General features: G+C 47.3%; 2 protein-coding genes across 10 annotated transcripts in view; one reads left to right on the top strand and one right to left on the bottom strand.

The window, feature by feature from the left end:
- Nucleotides 1–23,279, bottom strand: part of LOC125927459 (uncharacterized) — a 49,690-nt gene that overhangs the window by 3,935 nt on the left and 22,476 nt on the right. Inside the window, exons 2-4 of one of the 2 annotated variants that reach the window (XM_049637847.1) lie at nucleotides 8,903–8,973; nucleotides 8,468–8,591; nucleotides 2,204–2,291 (exon numbers count right to left, since the gene is read on the bottom strand). In XM_049637847.1, coding sequence (XP_049493804.1) covers nucleotides 8,521–8,591; nucleotides 8,903–8,973 — 142 coding nt within the window. In that variant the 3' untranslated portion in view covers nucleotides 2,204–2,291; nucleotides 8,468–8,520. Of the gene's footprint in view, nucleotides 1–2,203; nucleotides 2,292–8,467; nucleotides 8,592–8,902; nucleotides 8,974–23,279 lie in introns of those variants that run through there. The other variant, XM_049637848.1, reaches the window with a different exon arrangement.
- BCAS3 (BCAS3 microtubule associated cell migration factor) overlaps nucleotides 1–23,279 on the top strand; it is a 611,080-nt gene that overhangs the window by 572,208 nt on the left and 15,593 nt on the right. For all 8 annotated transcript variants that reach the window (XM_049637825.1, XM_049637821.1, XM_049637826.1 and 5 more), the window contains one exon: nucleotides 14,381–14,548. In XM_049637825.1, coding sequence (XP_049493782.1) covers nucleotides 14,381–14,548 — 168 coding nt within the window. The remainder of the gene's footprint in view (nucleotides 1–14,380; nucleotides 14,549–23,279) is intronic.

Below are 23,279 nucleotides of genomic sequence, written 5' to 3'. Positions count from 1 at the left end.
CCTAAAGGCATTTCTGAAACTCAAATGAAGCACAATGAGAAATTCTTTTGTTCAGCTGTTAGCCCTAACTCAAGGTTGGATGACAGGTCTGTGTCTGTCTGAGAGAGTAACAGGAGGTTTCCAGGCCCCTCCTAGGGGCCTCTTGGCGCCTTGGCTTTTTTTGCCTCTCTACTTATGGATGACTCTGATCTCTGGATCCATTATGAACCATAGGTCCAGAGATAAAAAGCTAGGTTTCTGCACGCATGCGCGCGCGCACACACACGCACACACACACACACACACACACACACACACTCGTTCTAGGCTACTCCTTGTATGAATGTAGCAGAAACAAAATATGTGGCTTCCTCCTCATGGGAAAGATTGGCATTTCTCACACTGGGACAGAGCAGAGGAGCTCTGCTGGCCCTTTTGAACTTGCTTCTCAGCTAGGGAAATGAATAACATCCTGATTGGCCTCAATGGACTAGAAGTGAGGGAAGGGAGGGGGAATCCTGGCCCCAGGCTCCCGCCAAGGCCTAGGAATCGCTTTACTCACAGGCGCCAAACTTGGCACCCAGGGAGACCAGTGAGTGGAGGGGAAATCATAACCGGCTTAACACAGTTTATTTGGGCATTTTTCACACTTCCTAATGAAGTGGACATTTTATAAGGCCTGTGCAGTATCTCCTCCACAGGTAAGCAGGGGTTTCCCAGCCCTCTCCTAAAGGCAGTAAGGCCATGAGGGGAGAGGCCGGGGCAGGGGGGGGGGGCGGGGGGAGGGCTGGCTGAGCTGTGGCCAGCCCTGGGCAGCTATGCCAGGAGCCCCTGGGTGCCCCGCACTCCTGCTTGGCTCCTCCACGGTAGCAGGAGGTCTCAGCTTCCCTATTGGCTTTAATAGAGTGTTAACCCTAGGCCCTAGAACTTGTGTTAACACTTAACACAAGGCTGGAACTGAGGGGGGAGGCCAAGGGACTGGCAGCTGAGAGCAGTTTGAGGGTTGAATTTGTAGAGAGGGAGGAGGAAAGGAAAGGCCAACAGCAGTTGAATGTCAGTTGGATTAAGTGGACCCAGGACTGATTTGCGAGACCAAGGTTCTGTCTGCTCCTGCTTGTATAGCAGGCCACGTCCCATCCTCTCCCTGGGCCTCAATTTCCTGGTCTTTAAATAAGTAGATAGAACCAGGTATACTCTGGGCGCTCGGGTGATGCAGTGGTTAAGCTCTGACTCTTGATTTCGGCTCAGGTTATGATCTCAGCACTCATGAGTTTGAGCCCCACGTCAGGCTCTACACTCTCGGTGCAGAGCCTGCTTGGGATTCTCTCTCTCTCTCTCTCTCTCTCTCTCTCTCTCTCTCTCTCTCTCTCTCCCCCCCTCCCTCCCTCTCAAAAATAAGTAAATAAACATTTTTTAAAAAGAAGAAGAAGAAGAACCAGATATACTCTGAGGAACCAGGGCAGAGTGAGGGGAGGGCAGCGTCAGCAGCCCTCTCCACCTTTAGTTACACACAGCTCCCTGGGGGTGTGATTTCAGTGCGCACTCTGCTTCCTGGGGCAGGGGCCTGCATTGCTCCCAGGCCTCCAGGTGATGCTGCTGTGCTGGCCAGTGGCTCACACTTTGAGTAGCAAAGGTGTAGCAGGACTGAGTTCTCCAAACTCCTCTCCGCCCCTCACTTAACTCCCTGCACTTACTTCCTCAGCTGTGAAACCAGGACTAGAGGTATCTAGTAGCTTTCCTCTCTAGGGTGCCTTCCTCTCTAAGGGTGTTGTGAAGATTAAGAGAGTAAAAGCACTTTGTAAAGGGTAAAGCAGAGGTGCAGTCTCAGGGATTATTGTCATTGTTAAGATTTCTGCACCTCATTGCTCCCCCTGTTTGCTCCTGCAGCTTCTCAACCTTTCCCTACATCCTCCCTGGTTTCCATGCCTGGGCTGATGAGTCAGTGTGACCAGCCAGGGCTGAACAAACACTTGGACATGTCAAGGCAGGAAATGACAATTCCCAGGCACCCCCACTGTTTCAGGTGTGGAACAAGCTATGGACACACCTTGTGCAATAAATTCAAGTGATACCAAGCTGAACCCCCACCTCCACCCACACCCCCATGGGCTGCAAGACTGGAAACGAGGCCAAAAGTCAAGGAAGTCTCTGTAGGACAGGGGGCCTAAGCAAGCACTAGTTAGGTTTTCAGCAAGGTGAATCACCCGTCTACCCTGTGATCCAGTATTGGCGCCTGCCTCAGGCCACCATGATGGTATTTCTGTAGTGTCAGTTTGTTCACGGAGGACCTTCACCGATGGTTCCACAGCTCCCTTGTGAGACAAGAAAGTAAGGTGACAGTCAACTATACTGCAATAAAAAGAGAAGAAACTAAGGTGACTGAGGCAAGTCATTTGCTCAGCAGGAGCCTCAGTATCCCCATCTGTAAAATGGAATCAACAGTGTCTGTCCTGCTTATGGTACAAATTGCTATGATCCCACAATCAAAAGGAAACAATTAGGTGAAAATATGCACCGATTCTGAGAAACCACGTGAGATATTACTCTTCATGAGGGACCCTCCACCCCAGTGTACTCTACTGACCGCCTCTACATGAGGAGCATCCCTGCCTTCCTGTTTGTACTCGGACAGTCCCCTTTACTGTGGAATGTCTTCCACCCACGTCAAACCACCACGACTGATGGAAACCGTCCCCAACCACCCCAGCTCCAGTGGGTGTCCCCTGTTGTCCAAACAGTGCTGTTTCTCATCTTGCTCTTCTCAGGCCCCGAGGCCAAGTCTTTGCTGAACAGCTTTGTTGTAAGGGCCTGAAAAGTAGGGATCCTGTTATATAATATACCCCGTGTGAGAATGGTAGGCCAGGCACAAATCTTCATCCCAAGACCCCTGCGGCTGAAAATCTGGTTCAGGTTTGCCCCTTGGAGTGAGAGCTGATGGGTTTTGATGGCAGAGAGAAGCGGAAGGCTGACCACACACTACAAATGGCAATGCTTCATGCCCAAGCTGGGAGCATCATTTTAAAGCCCACGTGGTTAGGGGACTACCAAAATAACAAAACCAAACCTTGGCACCGCATCAAACCAGTCAGCTCCAAGACCTGCAGGCACATCCAGGACACTCTTTCGGCACAGGGTGACTTCCTGTCTTCTTTCCCACAGCTACTGCCTTGGGGGCTTAGAGGAGCAAATGGCAGTTTGGAGCCACTTTGCCCACTCTTCCCTCCCTGGCCTTTGAAATTCCTGAGGCCAGCAGGGGCCCAGGCCTGCAACGTTGGGTCTCCAGACATCTCAGCCAGCCCAGGAAGCGGAGAGATCTCATCTGAGGAAATGCAGATCCTCGGGAAGGATCAAAAATAACCCAAAAGGACAAGCCATGCATGTCTGTGTGTATATTGAGTTTCACATCTGAAATCCAGTCGTGATAAATCTGATGATTTTGAAACATCTTCTTTAATTAATAAAAACAGGAGACTTCTTAGCCCCAGGTTCCAGCCTTCAGAGTTCTCAGTTGAGAGCCTCAAATTTGGCTTATTTGTGGAGCACTGAAATCTCTGTTAAGACAAACACAGGATTTCGGTTGGGTTGTTTGTCCTGTCCCCTCCCCGCCCCCCCCCCCCACCAATGCCTAACTGCAAGAACCACTTAAAAATCCTGGACTAGAAAGACTAAACTGAAAAACCGCTTATTAGTACTGCAGCCATATTTTCAGAATGAAAATCCAGCCTGAATTTTAGTTGGGAAAGTATAGGCTTTGGACCTAGAATCCGAATCTTTTTTTTTTTTTTTTTAATGTTCATTTTTGAGAGAGAGACAGAGTGCAAGTGGGGGAGGGGCAGAGAGAGAGGGAGACACAGAATCTGAAGCAGGTTCCAGGCTCTGAGCTGCCAGCACAGAGCCTGACGTGGGACTTGAACCCACAAACTATGAGATCGTGACCTGAGCCGAAGTCGGACACTTAACTGACTGAGCCACCCAGGTGCCCCTAGAATCCAAATCTTAACCATACCCTTGACATTGTCCTCTTAAGCAAAATTTTACCTTTCTCTGCCACAGTTTCTTGATCTGTAAAATGGAAATGTTAGCACATTCTCATAGACCTGTTGGGGTAATTTCTGTGAGATAATGTCTTATAAAGTGACAATGCCTAGCACAAAATAGGTAACAAATGTTAGTTCTTTTGCCTTCCTTGCTCTCCGATCTGATCACAGAACTAATTATTTGGGAGCCGGACTGTTCTAGAAAACCCAGTGCTTACTTGTCCTGAGAGATACAGTTCCATGAAGTTTTTCCATTCAAGGAGATGTTAGGTTTCCGAGGATATAGTTTGTCTTGCGTTGTATTCTGAGCCTTGCCATAGGAGTCCTATAACAGAGTGCCGTGTGTACATTTTCTCTCTACCCTCAGAAGCAGGGCAGAGCGTCCTACAGAGAATATTTTCATTGCAGTCTAGCTACAAAATGATCCTTCTCTTCCCACTTGGAAGGATAGAAATCTTGATTGTGTCTGTTTTAAAGCAGAGGGGGAAAGGATCTCTGAGATCCTGTCTGGGAAATGCCAGTGTCAGCCTGACTTGGAAAGCTCTTCTGTCGGAGGCACCTCCAGGTCTGCTCTGAGTGTGGAGCCAGTTGAAATTCTCCTTAGTGGGCCCTTCAGTGATGACTGATCTCCTGGGCTCCCAGGCAAAAGTCAGGGGCCCTGTTCAATGACCTCCTAATGATGTGTGAGGGGCTCAGACATTCCTTGACAGTCATGAAAGGGCGTCTCCTAGCAAGCTGTGTCCTGTTTATCAAAAGGTTGGGGGCTGGGATGACAGGGCCGGACAAAGATGACAGATAAAGGGACTCGATTTAAAAATGGACTCCTTCCAAGCAGTGGGTGTTGTATGGAAACCAATTTGACAATAAATTTCATATATTGAAAAAAAAAAAGTGGACTCCTTCCAGAGTTGCTCTTCTGGTCCTTTCTGATCTGATGTATGAAATTTGTACAGAGGTAGAATTGTTTCCGCCATTTTCACACACAAGTTGGTGCACATTCCTGACACGAACTTAAAGGAAATATGTCAAGTGTACACAGGGATGAGTCAACATCACATTCAGCCAGTGATGGACACTGGGAGAGGAGTCAAATAAGGGCCATGGAGCTGCAGGCTCACCTGCCTTCAGCTGAGTCAAGTCCAAGTGCAGGGGAGGCGACTCAGCACTCAGGTCCTCCCCTCAAGTGCTCCTCATGGGGCTGCTGTCTGGGTCCCAGCACAGATGCTTTAGCACAGGGCATTTTTTCTCTCTCTCAGCTTTTTCATGTTTATTTATTTGTTTTATACTGATTGCCAACATCACAGGAAATATATAGACAGGTATAATCTGTAACAGAAGGGTCCATGGTAACCCAACTACGACCATGATTAACACTTAGTCATAAATTTCCAAAAATGTTTGCCTATGTTTCCTTTACATTGCTCAGTAGTATGAACTCTATAATTTTGTTTGGCTTCTTTTATTAAATATGATATCTTAAAGAATTTCCCCTCTTATAAACATTATTTTTCATGACTACATAATATTCTACTGCAAGAAGCAAGTATAATTTACTTAACAACTACCTTATTTTAAGGCCGTGTTAAGGTGGCAGTGAGCATCTTTATGCATGAAGGCATCTGATCATACCTAAGATGATCATCTTATCATCTTACCATGTTGGCATCGTATTTAGTTGGGCTAGATTTCTGGAAATGGAATCCCTGGATCAGTAATTGGGCATGTTTTTAAAAGTCTCTTCATACATATTGCCAAACTGTCCTTCAGGTAGTTTATAGCAGTAGTATTCCCACCGGCAGCAGCCTATCTCATATTATCCTTACCTGTGTTGAGTATGATTCTATTCGTTTATTAAAGAATTTAGGAGCTAAAACATCCTGTCCCTGCCTACGGGTGTAGGGACATCACAAGGATGGAAAGGAACTAACCTCGGAGCTAAGAGGCCACCTGCCCTGCCCTCCTGGGCCCCCTGCAGACATCCTCAGAGAAGTGGGGGACATGCACCCAGTTCTGTGCCTTAAGTCCCCATCAAAGGCCTTTGCTGTGTGACCACACAGAACCACTCAGCTTTAATAATGGAGCTCCCATAGGGGCCTGGGTGACTTAGCTTGTTAAGCCTCCGACTTCAGCTCGGGTCAAAATCTTGTGGTCTGTGAGTTTGAGCCCTGCGTCAGGCTCTGTGTTGACAGCTCAGAGCCTAGAGCCTGCTTTGGATTCTGTGTCCCCCTCTCGGCCCCTCCCCTTCTCATGCTCGGTCTCTCTCGCTCTCAAAAATAAACAAACATAAAATAATAAATAAATAAATAAATAAATAAATAAATAAATAAATAAATAAAATGATGGCGCTCCCACACCAGTACCTCTCCTCTAGCTTCTTGTCTTCTGGCCTAGAGGTGTCCCCGGTCACTTTCTTCACTTTCTAAACCTTTCACTGAATCCCATGCCACTCCAAAGAGCTGCACACATAGTCCGAGGGTAGTCCTCTGTATTCTTGCGGCCCTGTGCAGTTTTACGAGGCACTCTTTTATGTACTATCTGATCAGATGCTCACGATAACCTAGAAGGCAAATATTCATTTCCCTGTTTTATACATGTATTCCTTTCCTAGGGCTGCCGTACCAAATTACCACGGACCTGGTGACTTAAAACAATAGAATTTTATTCTCTCAGACTTCTAGAGGCCAGAAGTTCAAAATTAAGGTGTCAGCAAGGTCACACTCCCTCCAAAGGTTCTAAAGGAGAATCCTTCTTTACCTCTTCCAGCTTCTGGTGGCTCCCAGTATTCCTCATCTTGTTACAACAGAAGTCTGCTCTCTGCCTTTGTCTTCACATGGCCTTCTTCCCGTTCTTTGATCTCCCTCTCCTTTCTCTTGTAAGGATACCAGTCACTGCATTTAGAACTCACTGTAACTCTAGGATACTCTCATCTTCGATCCTTAATTATGTCCACAAAGACCCTATTTCTAAACAAGGTCATATTCTTATTTTGGGGGAAAATGCAATTCAACCCACTTTAGCTGGTAAAGAAACCAAGGTCCAAAGAGGCTAAATGACTTGCCCAAGGTCATACAGTGAGAAAACAGCAGGAAATGGCATTTGAACCCAGGTCTTCTACTTACCATATGCCTTTAATTAAGAAAACAAACAAACAAAAAGACACATATGGTATGAATACTTAATTATGTTTTCTGATTCCCAGAAGATGAAATGTGGTACCTTTTACTCTAGGATACATCAAACACCATTTCACCAGTACTCTGTGTATGACTATTAATTACATTTGAAACCATTCGTGCTAACATAATGAACCCCTTATGTGGGGTCAGTCATTTATTGTCCATGTGGTAAGTGGGGAAGTTAAGACTAGAATAACCAGAAAAGTTCATGGGAGGAGTCTACTTGTAACCTAGATGTCTTGAGTTGTGATTTGTATTCTAATCTTTAACATGGGAGTTGTGATCATACATTGCACTTGTGAAAGCAGTTGCCAAAACAACTACTCTGTTAAATTGCAAAGAAATCTTGGCATCTTATTTACTGTTGAACTCCTGTTCTCTGACTTAGGACCCCTCGATATGTTGGTCACACAGGGCAGTCTAGTCATGGACCTATGATGAATGATGAATAATCCTTTCCCAGTAGTGGCCCCAAGGGCCTGTGAGAACAGATGTGCACAACATCATCACATCTGGAATGTCAGCATATCCTGGCTTGCCAACATTAGTGCAGGCATTTCTCTACTTTGCTGGTACCTTTCCTTTCTCTTGCTCAATTCACTTCTGAACTGGGGTAGAAGATCCTTTTTTTTTTTTTTTTTTTTTTAAGTTTTATATATTTAAGTAATCTCTAAACCTAACTTGGGCCTTGAATTCAATGACCCTGAGATCAAGAGTCGTGTGCTCTTCCAACGGAGCCAACCAGGGGCCCCAATGGAGTAGCAAATCCTTTAAAAATGGCCCAACCCTAAAATCCAAACCCCACGGCCAAATGGATGAATATGGAACAAACATGGCACACTGTCACATTAGATAATCTTGACTCATAAAAGACTTCCAGAGTCTGGGTCCCTTTGCTTTGTACCATGTCTGTGGGTATGGGATCATGGTTATCTTGGGAACCATCCTAAAGGATTGAGAGGTACAGACAGGGTCCTCATATTCTCTCACCTTCCTACAGTGAACCAATCTCTGTTAGTCAGAACCAACATAGTGCATACTGACATAGTGAAATATGCCAGTGGCCACATCCGGTAACCAAATAAAGCTAATGTCTTCAGCCTGTGCTTATACAGAACGAACAGGGGAGGAGCTCTCCCCCACAGCACCAGGCTCAAGTTCAGTTTAGCGAGCTAGTTCAGAGAATGGGCAAGGAAGTTCTCCAGTGGCTGCTTTCATCCCACCTGGATTCATTTCTTAGTTATTGTGGACATCATTATTGTCATGAGCTCTCACCTAGAAGGGCTTATGTCTTGAAGAGAATTGTTTAACGATGAGTTTTGTTCTTGCTACTTGGCCTCCCTGGTGGCTGGAAATCCGATCAACAGGCTCTCATCAAGATCCAGATCCTGGGCCGAACCTAATTGATGCAAAGGGAAGGCTGTGTCACAGTCTCCTGAATAGCTATGGTGTGATTAGACACTATCAGCTCAGAGGAACACCCCACCTCCCCCATACCTCCTCTTTCCCTCAAGCTTCGTTGCCCCTCGACAATGGTATACAAAAGACAGAGCACGTGTTCCCCTAGGCTCCCCAGGATCTGCAGGCTTACCAGCTGTCACAGCATGTCTTTAATGGGTTTGTGAAACCCAAGAACCTGACCCATTTCTCCTCTGGGGAAATAGTGTAACACAGGATGCCAAGCTGGGAAGCAGAATTCGGGAAGCTCACCTGTATGAGCCTGGCTCTCTGTGCCATCCAAGGCACATTGTTTGGTTCTTCCAATTCCCAGGGTCTCAAATCTAAAATAAATGCACAGAAGTCAGCAGAGGGATATTGTGACATTGTTTTCTGCTCACTTATAACCTCCTTCCTAACTTATTTAGTTTTAGCCCCCTTTTCTACCTACCTCCATCCCATTCCTCCCAATCCTGGCCCTAGATGTTTAGGTTCTGGGATCCTACTCAAAGGGTATCGACTCCAAAGGGTGTTTCTCAGGTTGTCATAATCAGTTGATAAGCAAACATATTTTGAGTAAGCATGATGCCCAAAGTCCTGTACTTACTACAGACTTATGGATTATGGAGGAATCCATGCCCTCGAGGAGCTTCTAAACTAGGCTGGAGAGCAGATCATGAGAATAATATAAGGCAGGATGGGAATGATACCACCTGGGATCCAAAGTGGGGCTTCAGAAGCATACAGAAACATAATCCCTTTACAGTGTTTTATGACATTGCTTACATAATTTCATGTGTGCAAACACATTTTTCAGGTTAAGTTTATCGCTTTCATCAGCTTCACCAGAGAGGTAAAGGGCCTGTCATACAGTCAGGCTTTATGAAACAGCACCCATTATAACTTGGGTAGTCACTCAAGGTTTCACGGAGCAGGTGAGACTTGAACTAAATCTTAGAAAATGCTGTGCAGAGAATAGCAGGCTGGGTGGCAGCCCTGAGGGGAGGGAGTCCCAGGAAGACTATTACATCGAAAGCCCGTGCCCTTAAGCTACCTCACCTCTCTCCCTCAGACTCAGTGAAAGATAAATCTGTAAAGTGGTGACAGCTGCTGCTTCCCAGAGTTTTGTGAAGGACCATGAACTTATTTTTTATTTTTATTTTTTGGCTCACTGTGTATCCTCATACCTCAGTACAATGCTTGACTCATAATCGTAGTGGACACTAATCAATATTTGATGAACGTGTGAGTTAACTGAAATCGTAAAAGTAAGGGGGCTTTGCAAATAGCAGAACATTGCTTCCACAAAAGATCTTTGTTGCTAAGAATGTATATTTTGTGCTTTGAAAACGGCCTGCACTAAGTGTCCTTTCCCCTTGAAACTGACCCTTTCTCCCATAATGGGACGCAGAGGGCCCGCTCATCTGATGGAGTGTCTCTGGGCCAACCCGATGAATGATAGCGGTGCCGACAACACCGACAAGATGTGCGGTTGCCTGAGAGCGAGGAGGTGACCTCACTCTCTAAGGGCTTGGCCTCTTAACCCCAGCCCCTGCTGACACACACACACCTGCAACTCTCTCTCCCCAAGACTGGGATGGGAGAATGCAGGAGCTCCTTTGCTGTCCTCATCTGCACTGGCCGGGGTGGAAGGAAGGACAAGGGAGGGGGCTCTACTGGGATTCCTTCCAGCACAATAAGCAGGACCACTGATTGTATCCTCTCTGTGAGTTCTCAGGACAGTAGAAATGGTCCAATGCTCCTTTGCTGGATGCTTTTTGTATCCCCAGCCTCCTACCAACAGCATCCTGGTAATGCCCATGTTAAGAGAGAACATATTCGGGGCGCCTGGGTGGCTCGGTTGGTTGGGCGTCCAACTTCGGCTCAGGTCATGATCTTGCGCTTCGTGAGTTCGAGCCCCGCATCGGGCTCTGTGCCGACGGCTCGGAGCCTGGATCCTGCTTCGGATTCTGTGCCTCCTTCTCTCTCTGTCCCTCCCCTGCTCATGCTCTGTTTCTCTGTCTCTTAAAAATAAATAAACATTAAAAAATTAAAAAAAAAGAGAGAGAACATATTCTATCTTCTTTCACTGTTTTTTCCCTCCTGTGTACCATCCAACAGACAGGATAATTACCATGAGAATCATCATCATTACCATGATACTCCAAGGAAGCTGGGTTGGTTGGGAGTGGGAAAGATTTTTGTTTTAAGTTTATTTATTTGAGAGAGAGAGAGAGAGAGAGAGCACAGGGGAGGGGCAGAGAAGGGGGAGAGATAATCTCAAGCAGGCTCCACATTGTCAGCGCAGAGCCTGACTCGGGGCTCAAGCTCACGAACCATAAGATCATGACCTGAGCCAAAATCAAGAGTTGGATGCTTAAACGACTGAGCACCCAGCAGTGGGAAAGATTTTTTTAAAGGTATTGGTTGAAGGTGACAAGAGTTCTCAGAACAAGTTAGAAAAGACGAGGTGATTTCTCCATATGCAGAAGCAGCTCAGGGAAGCAATGTGTAAACTGATAGAATGAACTCCAAGGGAAGAATCAGGGGCCTGTGTTCCGGATCTGTCACTTAGAGACTTCCAGCATGCCATTTAATCTCTCTGAGCGTCCAGCTCCTCTCTCATAATTGGAGTAGTACCTGAACTGCCTCTCAGGATCATTGTGATAGTCAAAATTTATGATGATGCTTCCAGTGGTATAAAGTTGTACCTATTTGTTATTATTAACATATACATGAGCACACCCTTCCTGTGCAGAGCACTTACTATGTGCCAGGTGATTGTGCATTTATCTAATGGAATTCTCACAACAACCCTGTAGAATTGTATTGCTTTTCAGTTTGTACGGATGAGGTTTCAGAGGATCAGAAGAAATGTGTTAGAGCCTACATTTAGGTCCAGATCTGTTTCCATTCTCCACCAGCGCATGCTTCTTTCCTCCTGTGTGCTGTTGTTTTGTCCCTCAAACGCTACTGCTCCTCTGGCCTTTGCCATCTGTCACAGTCCAGGCCCACCCTCTTACCTGAACCTTTCTTGCTGTAACATCTTGCTGACTTATTTTGTTTTCTTCTCCTCTTGGCCCTGCTATATGCTTGGCCGCCCTGACCTCTAAGAGTAGCGTGTACGAACGCTGACTGAGTGCCTTTCTAAAGGCAGGCACGCTGCTCTTGGGAAGTGACAAAAGGAAAGGGCATTCCCCATTCCTGAGACAGGCTCTGAGACATGTCTGCCCATAAGAAAGCCGCCCCCGCCCCAGCCCTGAGAGTACAAGGAGCAGGAGTGTCCGTGTTTTATTATTAATTCCCTCAGCTGGAAATCACTAGGCGTACGTGTCCCAGGCAGAGTCTTTGGAGAAACAATGATGCTGTAGCCCTTGCTGTTGTCACTTAAGAGCGGGGCAGCACTAGAGGGGAACACAGGCTCCTGGCAGGAACCTTGCTTCACCTTTCATTCCTTCAAGGCAGGGTTGTTAGTTCTCCTTCAGAGATGGGAAAAGGAGATAGAGGGACTGGCCTAACATGACTTTGTGAGCGGGGAGGGGAATCAAAATCTTAGCTTCTGTCATCAGTCCCCGTGTGTCTTTAGGGACTGGGCACCTTTAAGTTGTTGCTAATGCTGGTCTGGTGTTGGCTCTGGGCTTGGCACTGCCAAGGCATGACTGCACAGTTCAGGCCCTTGGAGGGCTGACACTCGGAGCACCCTACCCCCACTACCAGTGCCTGGCTCTCCAGATCCATCCTGACCCTACTTGATGGGGAGAGAGGGTGGTACAGGGCAGCTCCCCATTCCTGGGTCCTACCTGACAAGCCGATTCCCAGCAACCCCGTCCCAAGGTGGGCCTCTTCTTGGGGAGATACATTTATAGATGTCTCCCATTCTCCCAGCACCAGAAATCTACCCAACAATTAGGCAAGAGATAAATCAAAGCCAAACTTGGCTGATGACATTCAGGAGCCAGTAGTGACCCTTGCCACACATATAAATCCCAGCCGGCTGGCCAAGGGCCTTTGTCTGGTCAGAAGAGCTCGGGATTATCTGGCCCTCTTTGCTGATGTATGGAGTCACCGGCTGTCGGAGTGTTTACTAACGGTTATCACCTCAATGCTTTGGCCATTATCAGAGGCAGGGCCGCCTGCCGGGGCCGGGGCTCGCACCCTCTCTATTACCACCTGTCATTGGTAGAGAGTGTGTGCTGACGCTGCCCAGTCCTGACCGCCTAGGAAAGATAGTTTCTGACGGCTGATCAAAGAGGAGAAGCAAGGCCTGATAAAAAGTGTGTGTTGTGCGTACTTTTAACTTTAGGAAACATTGGCATTTGCATTTTTTCCCCATCTTCCTGGTGCTGGCAGGAACCAAGCCCAATAAATGCAGTGGATTCAGTTACCTAATCACTGGGAAAATGGTATGTGCTTAAAGCAACAGAGCATGACGATAATCTCCTTCCAAGAGAGAGTAGATGAAATAAGCTTTCACAGAAGACTTGCTGTATAATAGAGTATAATAACTTAAATTTCGACTTTGAAGTGATCGTGCATGTAAAGTCTAATCTCAGCACTGAACAGAGCACCATGTACTTTTTGGAATTGGAGAGCAGCTTCAGATTAAGGAAAGATTTTTGCTGAAGATTCTGTCACCCAACTGGCATCCCCCAAGTGGTGCCCCAGTTGTACATATGTCCTTGGGCAGCCAGGAGACTATATGCAGTAGAGTAGAATGAATTCTGGATTGAGGCATCAGGTGATCTAAGTCCTTGAACCAAGTGTGTCACAAACTTGCTGTTGGATCTTGGGCCATTACTTCTCTGATTCTCAAATGTCAAATGAGGAGATTGTGCATAAGTTATAGAATATAGTGGTTTAGAAAGCTTTAACAAAATTTTTAAGCTATGTAACCCCTCTTTAAAATGAACTGTGGTGGGGGGTGCATGGGGGGCTCAGTCAGTTGAGCATCTGACTTTGGCTCAGGTCATAATCTCGCAGTTCATGGGTTCGAGCCCCACGTCATGCTCTTTGCTGTCAGCCTGTCAACACAGAGCCTGCTTCAGATCCTCTGTCCCCCTCTCCCCTCCTCCTCCCCCACTCATGGACTCTCTCTCTCTCTCTTTCAAAAATAAACATTAAAAAAAAGTGAACTGTTAAGGGAAGCCCTATTATGTCAAAGAAAAGTAGAGGTGTTGTGGTTGAACTTGGCAAGGAGGTTCTCTGCTCTTGACCTGTCTCTGAAGCAGTCCCTGAAGACTTCAGAGGACCCCTGTAGCCCCTAAGGAAACATTTTTTCAAAAACTTTTAATGTTTTTATTTATTTTTGAGAAAGAGAGAGAGAGACAGAACGCGAGTGGGGGAGGCAGAGAGAGAGGGAAACACAGAATCTGAAAACAGGCTCCAGGCTCTGAGCTGTCAGCACAGAGCTGGACGCAGAGCTCAAACTCAAGAACCACAAGATCATGACTTGAGCCAAAGTCGACTCTTAACTAACTGAGCCACCCAGGGGTCCCCCTAAGGGAACATTTTAAAAACCACTAGCCCAGTGATGTGAAGGTCTTTTTCTGAATGTCTACACTCTCTGATCCACTGGCATGAGCTGCCTCATTCTGCCCTACACATGTTTCATGGTGTTCTCTCCTCCATCCAGCTTGTAGAGGAGCTGAAATGGACCCTGGGTGGGGAGGGGAGCTGGTGGTGGGCAGCCAGAAGAACAGTCCGCTCTCTGAAAGCACGAACTCAATGTCAGATGTCCCATGTGTGCCACAGGTACCTTTGACCGGAGCGTGACCCTGCTAGAGGTGTGTGGGAGCTGGCCCGAGGGCTTCGGGCTACGGCACATGTCCTCCATGGAGCATACAGAGGAAGGCCTGCGGGAGCGGCTCGCCGATGCCATGGCAGAGTCACCAAGCCGGGACGTTGTGGGATCTGGAACAGGTAAAGGTGGCCTCACACTTCCAGCCTGACTTGGGCGTGACTGGCACATGTTGGTGTAGACCTTCTCTGGCAAGAGAGGGTATGTGTTTGTTTTAACCATGTGTTTCTTTAGTTAGCACTCTGATTGCCATTGTTTTTGAAGTTTCTGGTATCAGGAAAGCCTTGTGTAAAGGAGTTCCCAGTGGAACTGACCCCTCCTACATGGAAGAGTACCTAAAACATGCTGTCATGAACACAACTGTATTGTATGTGTGGCTCCCCGAAGGACATCTTCTCCAGGGGAAGGGACAACCATGGAGTCCCCAAGTTTTCAGCAGCCCTAAGACACTGAGTGTGAAGGCAGGACACCTTCTGTCATGCCTGAGGCTTCATAGATTAGCAAGTATCAGGGGGGCCTGCTGACCTGGAGAGAGCAAACATGAAGTAGGCAAGGCTGGTTTAAGCTCCCAGACTGCTTCTTCTTATGCTGCCTTTGCCCTCGCACTCTTGCCTGTGAGAGGGCCCAGGAGCTGGGGCCCAGGGCAGCTTCTCACACCAGAGAGCAGTCAGAAGAGCATCTTTCGAAGATGGGTGAGCCCTGTCCCAGCAGCAGGCATACACGTGCACACACCCACACATGTGTGCACGCACACACGTATACAACATGCAGTTAGGAAAGACCACAATTCTTGCATCTCCACACAATTACAATACAGCCTGCCTCTCCCTTTTTCCAAAGCGCCTCCTCATTCTAGATATCAGTGCTGCTAATGCCTGCTCCGGCCCACGTTTAGGCCCAAGAGAAAGACTGCACAACAGGCCTCTTCCCCACTCCCTGAGGTCAACAGGAACTTCCTACTGGGTCACGCAGATCCTGGCTGTGGGCCCTCCTGCTCTTGCTTGCCCGAGGCCTCTCAAGACTGTTACTCTTGACCGCCAACGTTTCCGCCCCTGCTCCACATGCCTACCTGGAAAGAGGATCCCAGCCAGGAGAAACTTACAACCGTGGGACAGGAATCAGAGTCAAAGCATTTTTGGCAGGTCTTGAAATGCCTGACGTCATCACACTTCTTCTCATTTCCATGCGGCTCCTCCCTCTCCCTCAGATAGTTGGCATTTGAGCCTTTCCCTCTCTTCTTCCCTCCCATTCAGTTCTCCTGCTCCTGCATGGAGAGGAGAGAGACCAAAGCACTCCCATCTCCACCTGCACAGCACCAGCTCTGGGCCTGCCCACAGTGCTTGTGCACTGACTGGCAAATGCACAGAGTGGAGGCACGAAGGGGAAAGAAGGTCTTTGTCTGGAGATAGAGAAGTACTTTACCAGGCTGTAGGAGACAGCTGTCTCTGAGGGCCAGCCCCCTTCCACATCCACTTCTTCCCTGGAAAGAGAGGAGGTGTGGATCTCGGAAGTGGCAACAAGCCATGTCCCATTCCGTCGCGCACACGCATGCACACACGTGTGCACACCAGCACTCCACCCCGACATCCAGCCCTCCGGTTTGTGGATAGCAGCCCGTTGTGCCATTGTTCTACCTGCATCTGGAGGTGAGGCACGGCTGTGCCATCTGCGGGGGCTCCGACCCCTTTTTCCTTGGAAGCCGGTGAAAGGGAGGAGGGCTTTTCCCTTTCTGAACCTCCTTGTAGCACCACCTTCCCTCCTGCCAGCCCCTGCTATGTAAACCAGGGCCTGGCGTCACCAGACTCACTCCCTGGGAGCCACCCTTGCAGGGAGCAGCTCCAGGGCAGCCCTCCTCAGACACTGCTTGGGGCCCCTCAGCACCAGCCAGCCAGCAGTTCTAAAGGTGCGTTCGGCCAGAGCTGGGGAACTTCAGCCTGGCACAAACAGTAACCTGAACAAAACTGGCAGCAATTCATCTGCTAGACAGCTGAGGGATTCAGGAGAGTCTTTGTAGCCTTAAGCAGGTTTGTGAAATAAAAAAAAAAAAAAAAAAAAAAAAAAAAAAAAAGGAAGAAAAGAAACAAGAGAGGAAATTAAAACTGCATGACCCACCGGTCAGAAAATAGGAGATGCCCTTTTTGGGCAGAGGGATTTCATTTTCCTCCCCAAACCATCACCAAAAGGGATTCATTTGGTTTTCTTTGATCATATTAAATGTATCAATTTTTTTTAATCTGCCTCTATTTTAATGGTCAATAAGCAAAGCAGATATTATGGAAATTAGCTTGTTTCCCCCTGCCTTTGCCGAGAATCACTTTTCACATTTTGCAACTCCAGATGAAGTATCAGCTTGGTGGTTGAGCCCAGGGCCTTGGAAGGGCAGCCCAGCACACCCAGAAAGAGCCTAGGAAGTACGGTGTGACCGGGGAGAATTTCCAACAAGCCACCCTTTGCCATAGCAGCCTTTCCCTCTCTCTTTTCCCACAATCTTGCTTCTCTCAGTGGCTCATCGGATATACAGATAAGGTGACATTAAGTATTTGCCTGTGTTAGGTACTCTGAGGCACCCGAGATGATCAGTCCTGTAAAGCCTTCCAGCAGGCACTTTGTATAGTATAGCAACCACGACCGATGGCCTCTTTATCAAGGTATGAATGGAACATGCCCTGTGACCCCCAGCACCGAAACCCATCCTATAGCATGCCTATTATACAGGCTTAGCTAGTGACCTGCTGGGAATTGTTTCACAACCAGTCCTCCAAAGGGAAGCAGGAAAGCCCCGCTTTGTAGCATTTGAACATTTCTGTAGTATAAAAACTCACATTATGGCCAATTTCACACTATCAACATGGTGTCAGTAGGCTAGCTGAATTCCTGAACGTGTAACAGTCAGCTGGCTCCAGCACCCCACTGGCAAGCTGTACCGTGGGCAAATTAATTGTCCCCAAAAGTAAAGCAAAACCTTTTAAAGCCTTCCTGTTCAAAGAGTGGTCTTCGAACCATCTATACCTGGGGAGCTGGTTAGAAATGCGTAGACTCAGGCCCCACCCAGCCCTGCTGAGTCAACACCTGCATTTTAAACAAGAGCTCTATGCATGTTTGAGAAGGTCTGTTTTAAAACATGGATAACCTATGAGGCAGGTGTTAGTTCTGTCCTCCATGAGGTCTGCTGACCAATTAGTCTAATTAGGTCAGATGTGTGATCTGCAAATCCACCCTAAAATAACTGGCTGAGTTGCTGTCTTGCAATATCATCACACCCCTTGTCCCTATAACCCTTCCATTGTCCCCATTCAGCAAAACTCCAAATCAAGGTCAGTCCAACTCCGCTCTTACCCTTACGTTGCTGAAGAAGAATCACAGATTGTTCAGATTAGCACCTCTACAAATTTCTGGCTCCTACTCTCCAGTGAGCCATGGGAGGCCTTCTCTGTTTTTCTAGTGCTCCTCCTCTTATTCTCAGTTGGTGCTCATCTTTTGGTGCTCCTCCTCTTATTCTCAGTTGGTGCTCAGCAGAAACCAGCACCTAGAACAGTGTCTGGCACACAGTAGACATGCAGTAACTATTTACCGAATGAATGAATTCTACATTCAACCTAGATGTGAGCAGTTCTGCTGCTGTGGCTTCTGTTCCGGTTTCATTCTCCTGACAACTCCACAGATTTCTGGTCCCTCTAAGAGTTTGTTCTATTTTTTATATTTTCCCTCCATTTTTACTGTTTATTTCATACAGTGCATATGATCAGTCCATCATTTTTTTATGTTTATTATTTTTGAGAGAGAGAGAGAGCGAACATGAGTAGGGGAGGGGCAGAGAGAGAGGGAGACATAGAATCTGAAGCAGGAGCCAGGCTCTGAGCTGTCAGCATAGAGCCCGATGCGGGGCTTGAACTCACAAAGTGCAAGATCATGACCTGAGCTGAAGTTGGATGTTCAACCAACTGAGCCACCCTGGTGCTCCTCAGTCCATCTTTTTTTTTTTTTTTAATGTTTATTTATTTTTGAGAGAGAGACAGAGCATGAGCTGGGGAGGGGCAGAGAGAGAGAGAGAGGGAGACACAGAATCTGAAGCAGGCTCCAGGCTCTGAGCTATCAGAACAGAGCCCAACGCAGGACTCAAACCCATGAGCCATGAGATCATGACCTGAGCTGAAGTCGGATGCTCAATCAACTGAGCCACCCAGGTGCCCGCCTCAGTCCATCATTTTGAAATCAGTCTCTTTCCTTCTGCATGGATAGTATTTCAAACTCCCCCATTCTCCTCAACTCTCTTAGCCCCACCATCTTGTCTCTCACTCTCAGTGAGAAAATAGTGGTCATTGTTCAAGAAATCTCTTGACTTAAAAAAAAAAAAGAAAAGAAAGGAAGGGAGGGAGGGAAGAATCTCTTGCTTTCATGCACCCAGACCCTAACCATACTGTGACCACCTCATGCTCCCCCTGCCTGCAGAATTGCCCAACCACAACAGCTATTCTCCCTACAGTCACCACTGGTCACCACTTTACCTCAACACTGGCCTGTGAGCCTGGCCCTGCGATCTTGAGAGGCTTTCCTGTGGCTCCTGTTCTACCACACTCTCCCAGTTTTACTTCTGCCTCTGACTACTTCTCAGTCCCCTTTCTGGGTTTTCCTTCTCTGTTGGCCTTAAACGTATTTCTCAAGGCACTATCTTGGCCCTCTTCCCTCTCCCTCACTCAGTACAAGGCAGTCTCCTCTGCTTCTGGGGCCTCAGATGCTATCCACAAACTGACTGTCTCCAAATAATCTCCAAGTTGGCTTTCTCTCTTGAACTCCAGAACCATTTATCCAGCCACCTACTGACATTTCCACATGTCCAATTCCTGAACTCCTCTCCCCCAACCCTGTCCTTCTCCAGGACCACCCCATATCACTGCATACAAAGCCCTTCATGACCAGTCACTGCCCTCTCTCCAGACCCCTCTCCTGTTGCTCTGCGCAAGCTCCAGCCAAGCTGGACTCCCTGGAGGGTCCCCAAGCACACATGCTCTCTCTGCCTGCCAGGCCCTTGCACATACTTCTCCTCCTGCCCGGAATGCCGTCTCCCACATCCCCTTCTCTCTCTATCACCCCCCCTCAAAATAACCTAATTCCTGCTTAGCAGACATTCCTTTCAATATTGCCTCTTCTAGAAAAATAGAATTTTTAAAATAAGCAAAACATGTACGTACTCCAATTGTTTTGAGTCTAGGTAGATATAACTTAATACCAAAAAAATCTTAATAAACACCTGGATACATATTAAGTGAATTTTCTCTTTAGACTTTAACTCTTTCCATCTTTAGCTAAACCTTGTCTTTCTTCTTTGCTCTCTCCCACGTCCAATAGCAAAAGCCCCAGGCCTCATTCACAAGTCCTGATCAGCTTGACACGTCTCTGTTTGCAGGCAGCCTCCTTTTGCTGCTGTTGACCCTCAAGAGCTCACTAAGTCAGCTCTCAAGGTCAAGAGGGACTGTCTCTTCCCCCTGACTGTGGCTTCCTGCAGTCCTGGGAACACTGTTTCACTCTCCTATACTATCACAGCACTAAAGGTAGGAAGGAGGCTCCATCTCTTTCTGTCTACCGTGTCTTCAGTGAATTCTGTTCTAGTCCAGAAACAGTTACTTTAGAGGATCACACTGTAGGCTCAGTCTTTGCCTCTTACCTTCTGTACATACATTTACTTCCTTACCAAACATGCAAAGCTTTCACAAAACAATATTATAAGCAATGCATTCTAGTACTTTCTATTTTCTTTTGTTTTTTTTAAGAATGTGGTCATGACCTACTAAACGGACTTCACAATACATCAATGAATTTCCATCTATAGCTTGGAAACCAATGCACTAGTATATTCTGCCAAATCCTCTGAGTTCTCCTATATGTATATTAATTACTCAGCAGAAAAGGCTCTAGGATTATTTTCAGCAAAAGCTCTTCCAAAGATTTGTTAGAAATTACTTTTACTTATTTAAAGGGCTTTGCCTTTTTTTCCTTCTTACATGAAAAGCACATTTTGAACATTGTACACAGTTGTTTTTTTTAACTTTTATTTATTTTTGAGACAGAGAGAGACAGAGCATGAACAGGGGAGGGGCAGAGAGACAGGGAGACACAGAATCTGAAATGGGCTCCAGGCTCTGAGCTGTCAGCACAGAGTCCGACACGGGGCTCGAACTCACGGACCGTGAGATCATGACCTGAGCCGAAGTCGGACGCTTAACCGACTGAGCCACCCAGGCGCCCCTGTACACAGTTTTTCAATGGTCAGAAGAAAGTTTCAGTAAGTTAATCAACAAATACCTGATGATCACCTATGTTTTACAAAAGAGGAACTAAGAGCACTGTGTATGTGTGTGTGTGTGTGTGTGTGTGTGTTTGTGTGTGTACACATGTGTGCACATGTGCACCCTCATGCTAATAACCATCTTTCATTTCAGGACTATAGAAATTAATGTAAATAATTAATGTTAGCCATTGTTAATGGAGTTGACCGGTTATGTACCCCACAACAAATAACCCAGAGCATTGGCCCTTCTATCCTTCCTCTAGGATTAGCTTTTCCAATGGGTCTTGAAACTCCTGCTCGCCCCACTGCTGACAGCTGAGAACAGTTTCATGCTAAGGCTGCATTTCCAGTGGGGGCCCTATTAGCCCTGTCCCACCTCAGGGTGCCACATGATCAGGGTGCCATCGGCAGACCACAATTGCGGGCATGGGGCAGTGAATTACTTCTGTTATCCTTTAGACGCTCCTACTCTCAGGCAAGTACTTTCATCCAGGTAACTTAGCCAGTTGCTTAGGTCCTTTCCTTTGCTTTACCTAATTGGGCCCTGGAATTTTTCTCCCGTTACAGTGCATTTACAAAATGCTTCTTGTGTCTCTCTCAACGACCTCCTTGGTGAGCCTGCACCTTCTTCCATGGTTGCAGTGGACAGGCAGGCTCTCTATAGACACCTGCTGGTTTCTCCACACTAGGCTGGGCACTGTGGGGAAGAGGTAAGGCATGGTTCCTACCCTCAGAGAGGTGAAAGCTCCAGAGGAGGCAACAGTGAACTGTGGGGGTGTTCCTCTCTGGCTCCTATCCCCACCTGCCCACTGGGGCCCACCTTACAGAGCTGGACCAAACAGAAGTCTAGACTGGTCCCCTGCCCATAGGCTGTGGTCTTTCTAGGATGTGAAGAGCAGGATGAACAGATGCCATGACTGTTGAGGGTGGGGAGAAAAGAGTAAGTCCCCAGAGACATAGGAGCACCCAGACATAGAGCCTAGTGCCATCGGCAGGCCACGAGCACCCTTGCTGAGGGTGGCAGGAAGCAGCCATTGGGACTGGGGGTGGCAGGTGGCTCCGGCAGTGGTGGCATTGTTGGTATTGCTATCTGTGCCTCAGTTCGGTGGCAGATTGCCTGTCCCTAGCTATTTTCCACTGGTAGGAAAGGCCAAATCTGAGAGTCCAACTACTGCCATTGGGAATAATTTTTTTTTTTTCTTTTCAGTGGCATTTAGAAACTCTCATCAAGGAATGGGGGAAGCCTGTGACCTTGGGCAAGTTTCTTTCCCATTCTTCTCTAGTCCCATGGGCGAGGGAAACCAGTAAATGCGGTAAATGTTTGCCCTCCATGTGTGTTGGGTCCTGGCCGCTGGACTGCTGTACTGAGCACTTTGTGTATGGCGTCTCACTTCCTCCTCTCAACAGTTAACAGCCACACCTCCCAAATGGCCTCGGTGTTCCAGACTCTATGCTAGCCACATAAATCACCAACACCACCAGGTGGACGTTCGTCTCTCCAACTCACAAGAGAGGAAAGATTAAAGATTTGAAGTCAGATCGTAACTAAAAGATATAGGCTCAAAATGAGACGTCAAGGAAGTGCTGGAAGCCCAGCCTCTATAAAGTAGTGCAATTATCTGAGCTGAGTTTTCTTCACTCTGGTGTTAGAATAGTTATTTCATTAAGGGTCTTTCCCATGGACAATAGCATTCTCAGGGGCAACCATGGTTATGGTGTTCTTGGTGTTCAGACCAAACCTCCTTACAGGGGTTTCCTGGACAGAGGACATTGTTCCGAGGGTGGAGGGAGGGCCTCTGAGACCGGGTGGTGGTGCTGCAGTCCTGGCCAGATGTGCCTACACCCTTGCCTGCAGTTGAAGGTTGGGTTGGATCTCCCACACCTGTGGGTCCTACCTGTGACTCTCTGTCTGGGATTTCACACACAAGTAGTGGTTCCAAACCCACCCCCACCCGCAACTGTGAATGTTTATTTCTACCCCAGGTAAAGATAACGGGGGCCCTTTAGTGACCCATCAGCTGACTGGGCGCGCTTCTGTTCTCCATGGGTAACAATATTGGGCAAGGGTTATTTTAGTCATGGTTAGAGAAGTGGAAATAAGGTTGTACATGTGTATGCAAATGATAAAAGTTGTTCATGAGAAAGATTTGTGAAATTGGAATCTACACAAAACAGAAGTAACTTTGTATAAACTTGACTCAGGAGATCTAGAGAAACAGGTCTGTTGAAATTGTTTCCATTGTATGCCATGCATTCACCTCGTCCACAAAGTAAGCAAGGCCGAGGTTTAGAAGCATCAGCTGCAACCTCACAAGAAGTGAATTAAGGCCCAGGAACATTAAATAATGAGACTGTGCTCACACTGCCCAAGAATTCAAAGAGACAGAGAGAGGGAGGGAGGGAGGGAGGAGAGGGGAGGGGAGGGAAAGGGAGGGGAGAAGAGAGGAGAGGAGAGGAGAGGAGAGGAGAGGAGAGGAGAGGAGAGGAGAGGAGAGGAGAGGAGAGGAGAACAGGGAAGGGAAAGAAAAAAAAAAAGAGATAACTAGGAGGAATTTAAGATCCCATCA

Source organism: Panthera uncia, chromosome E1 (assembly GCF_023721935.1).
Source record: "Panthera uncia isolate 11264 chromosome E1, Puncia_PCG_1.0, whole genome shotgun sequence".
NCBI classification, from domain to species: domain Eukaryota; kingdom Metazoa; phylum Chordata; class Mammalia; order Carnivora; family Felidae; genus Panthera; species Panthera uncia.
This window is presented reverse-complemented; position numbering and strand designations above follow the sequence as displayed.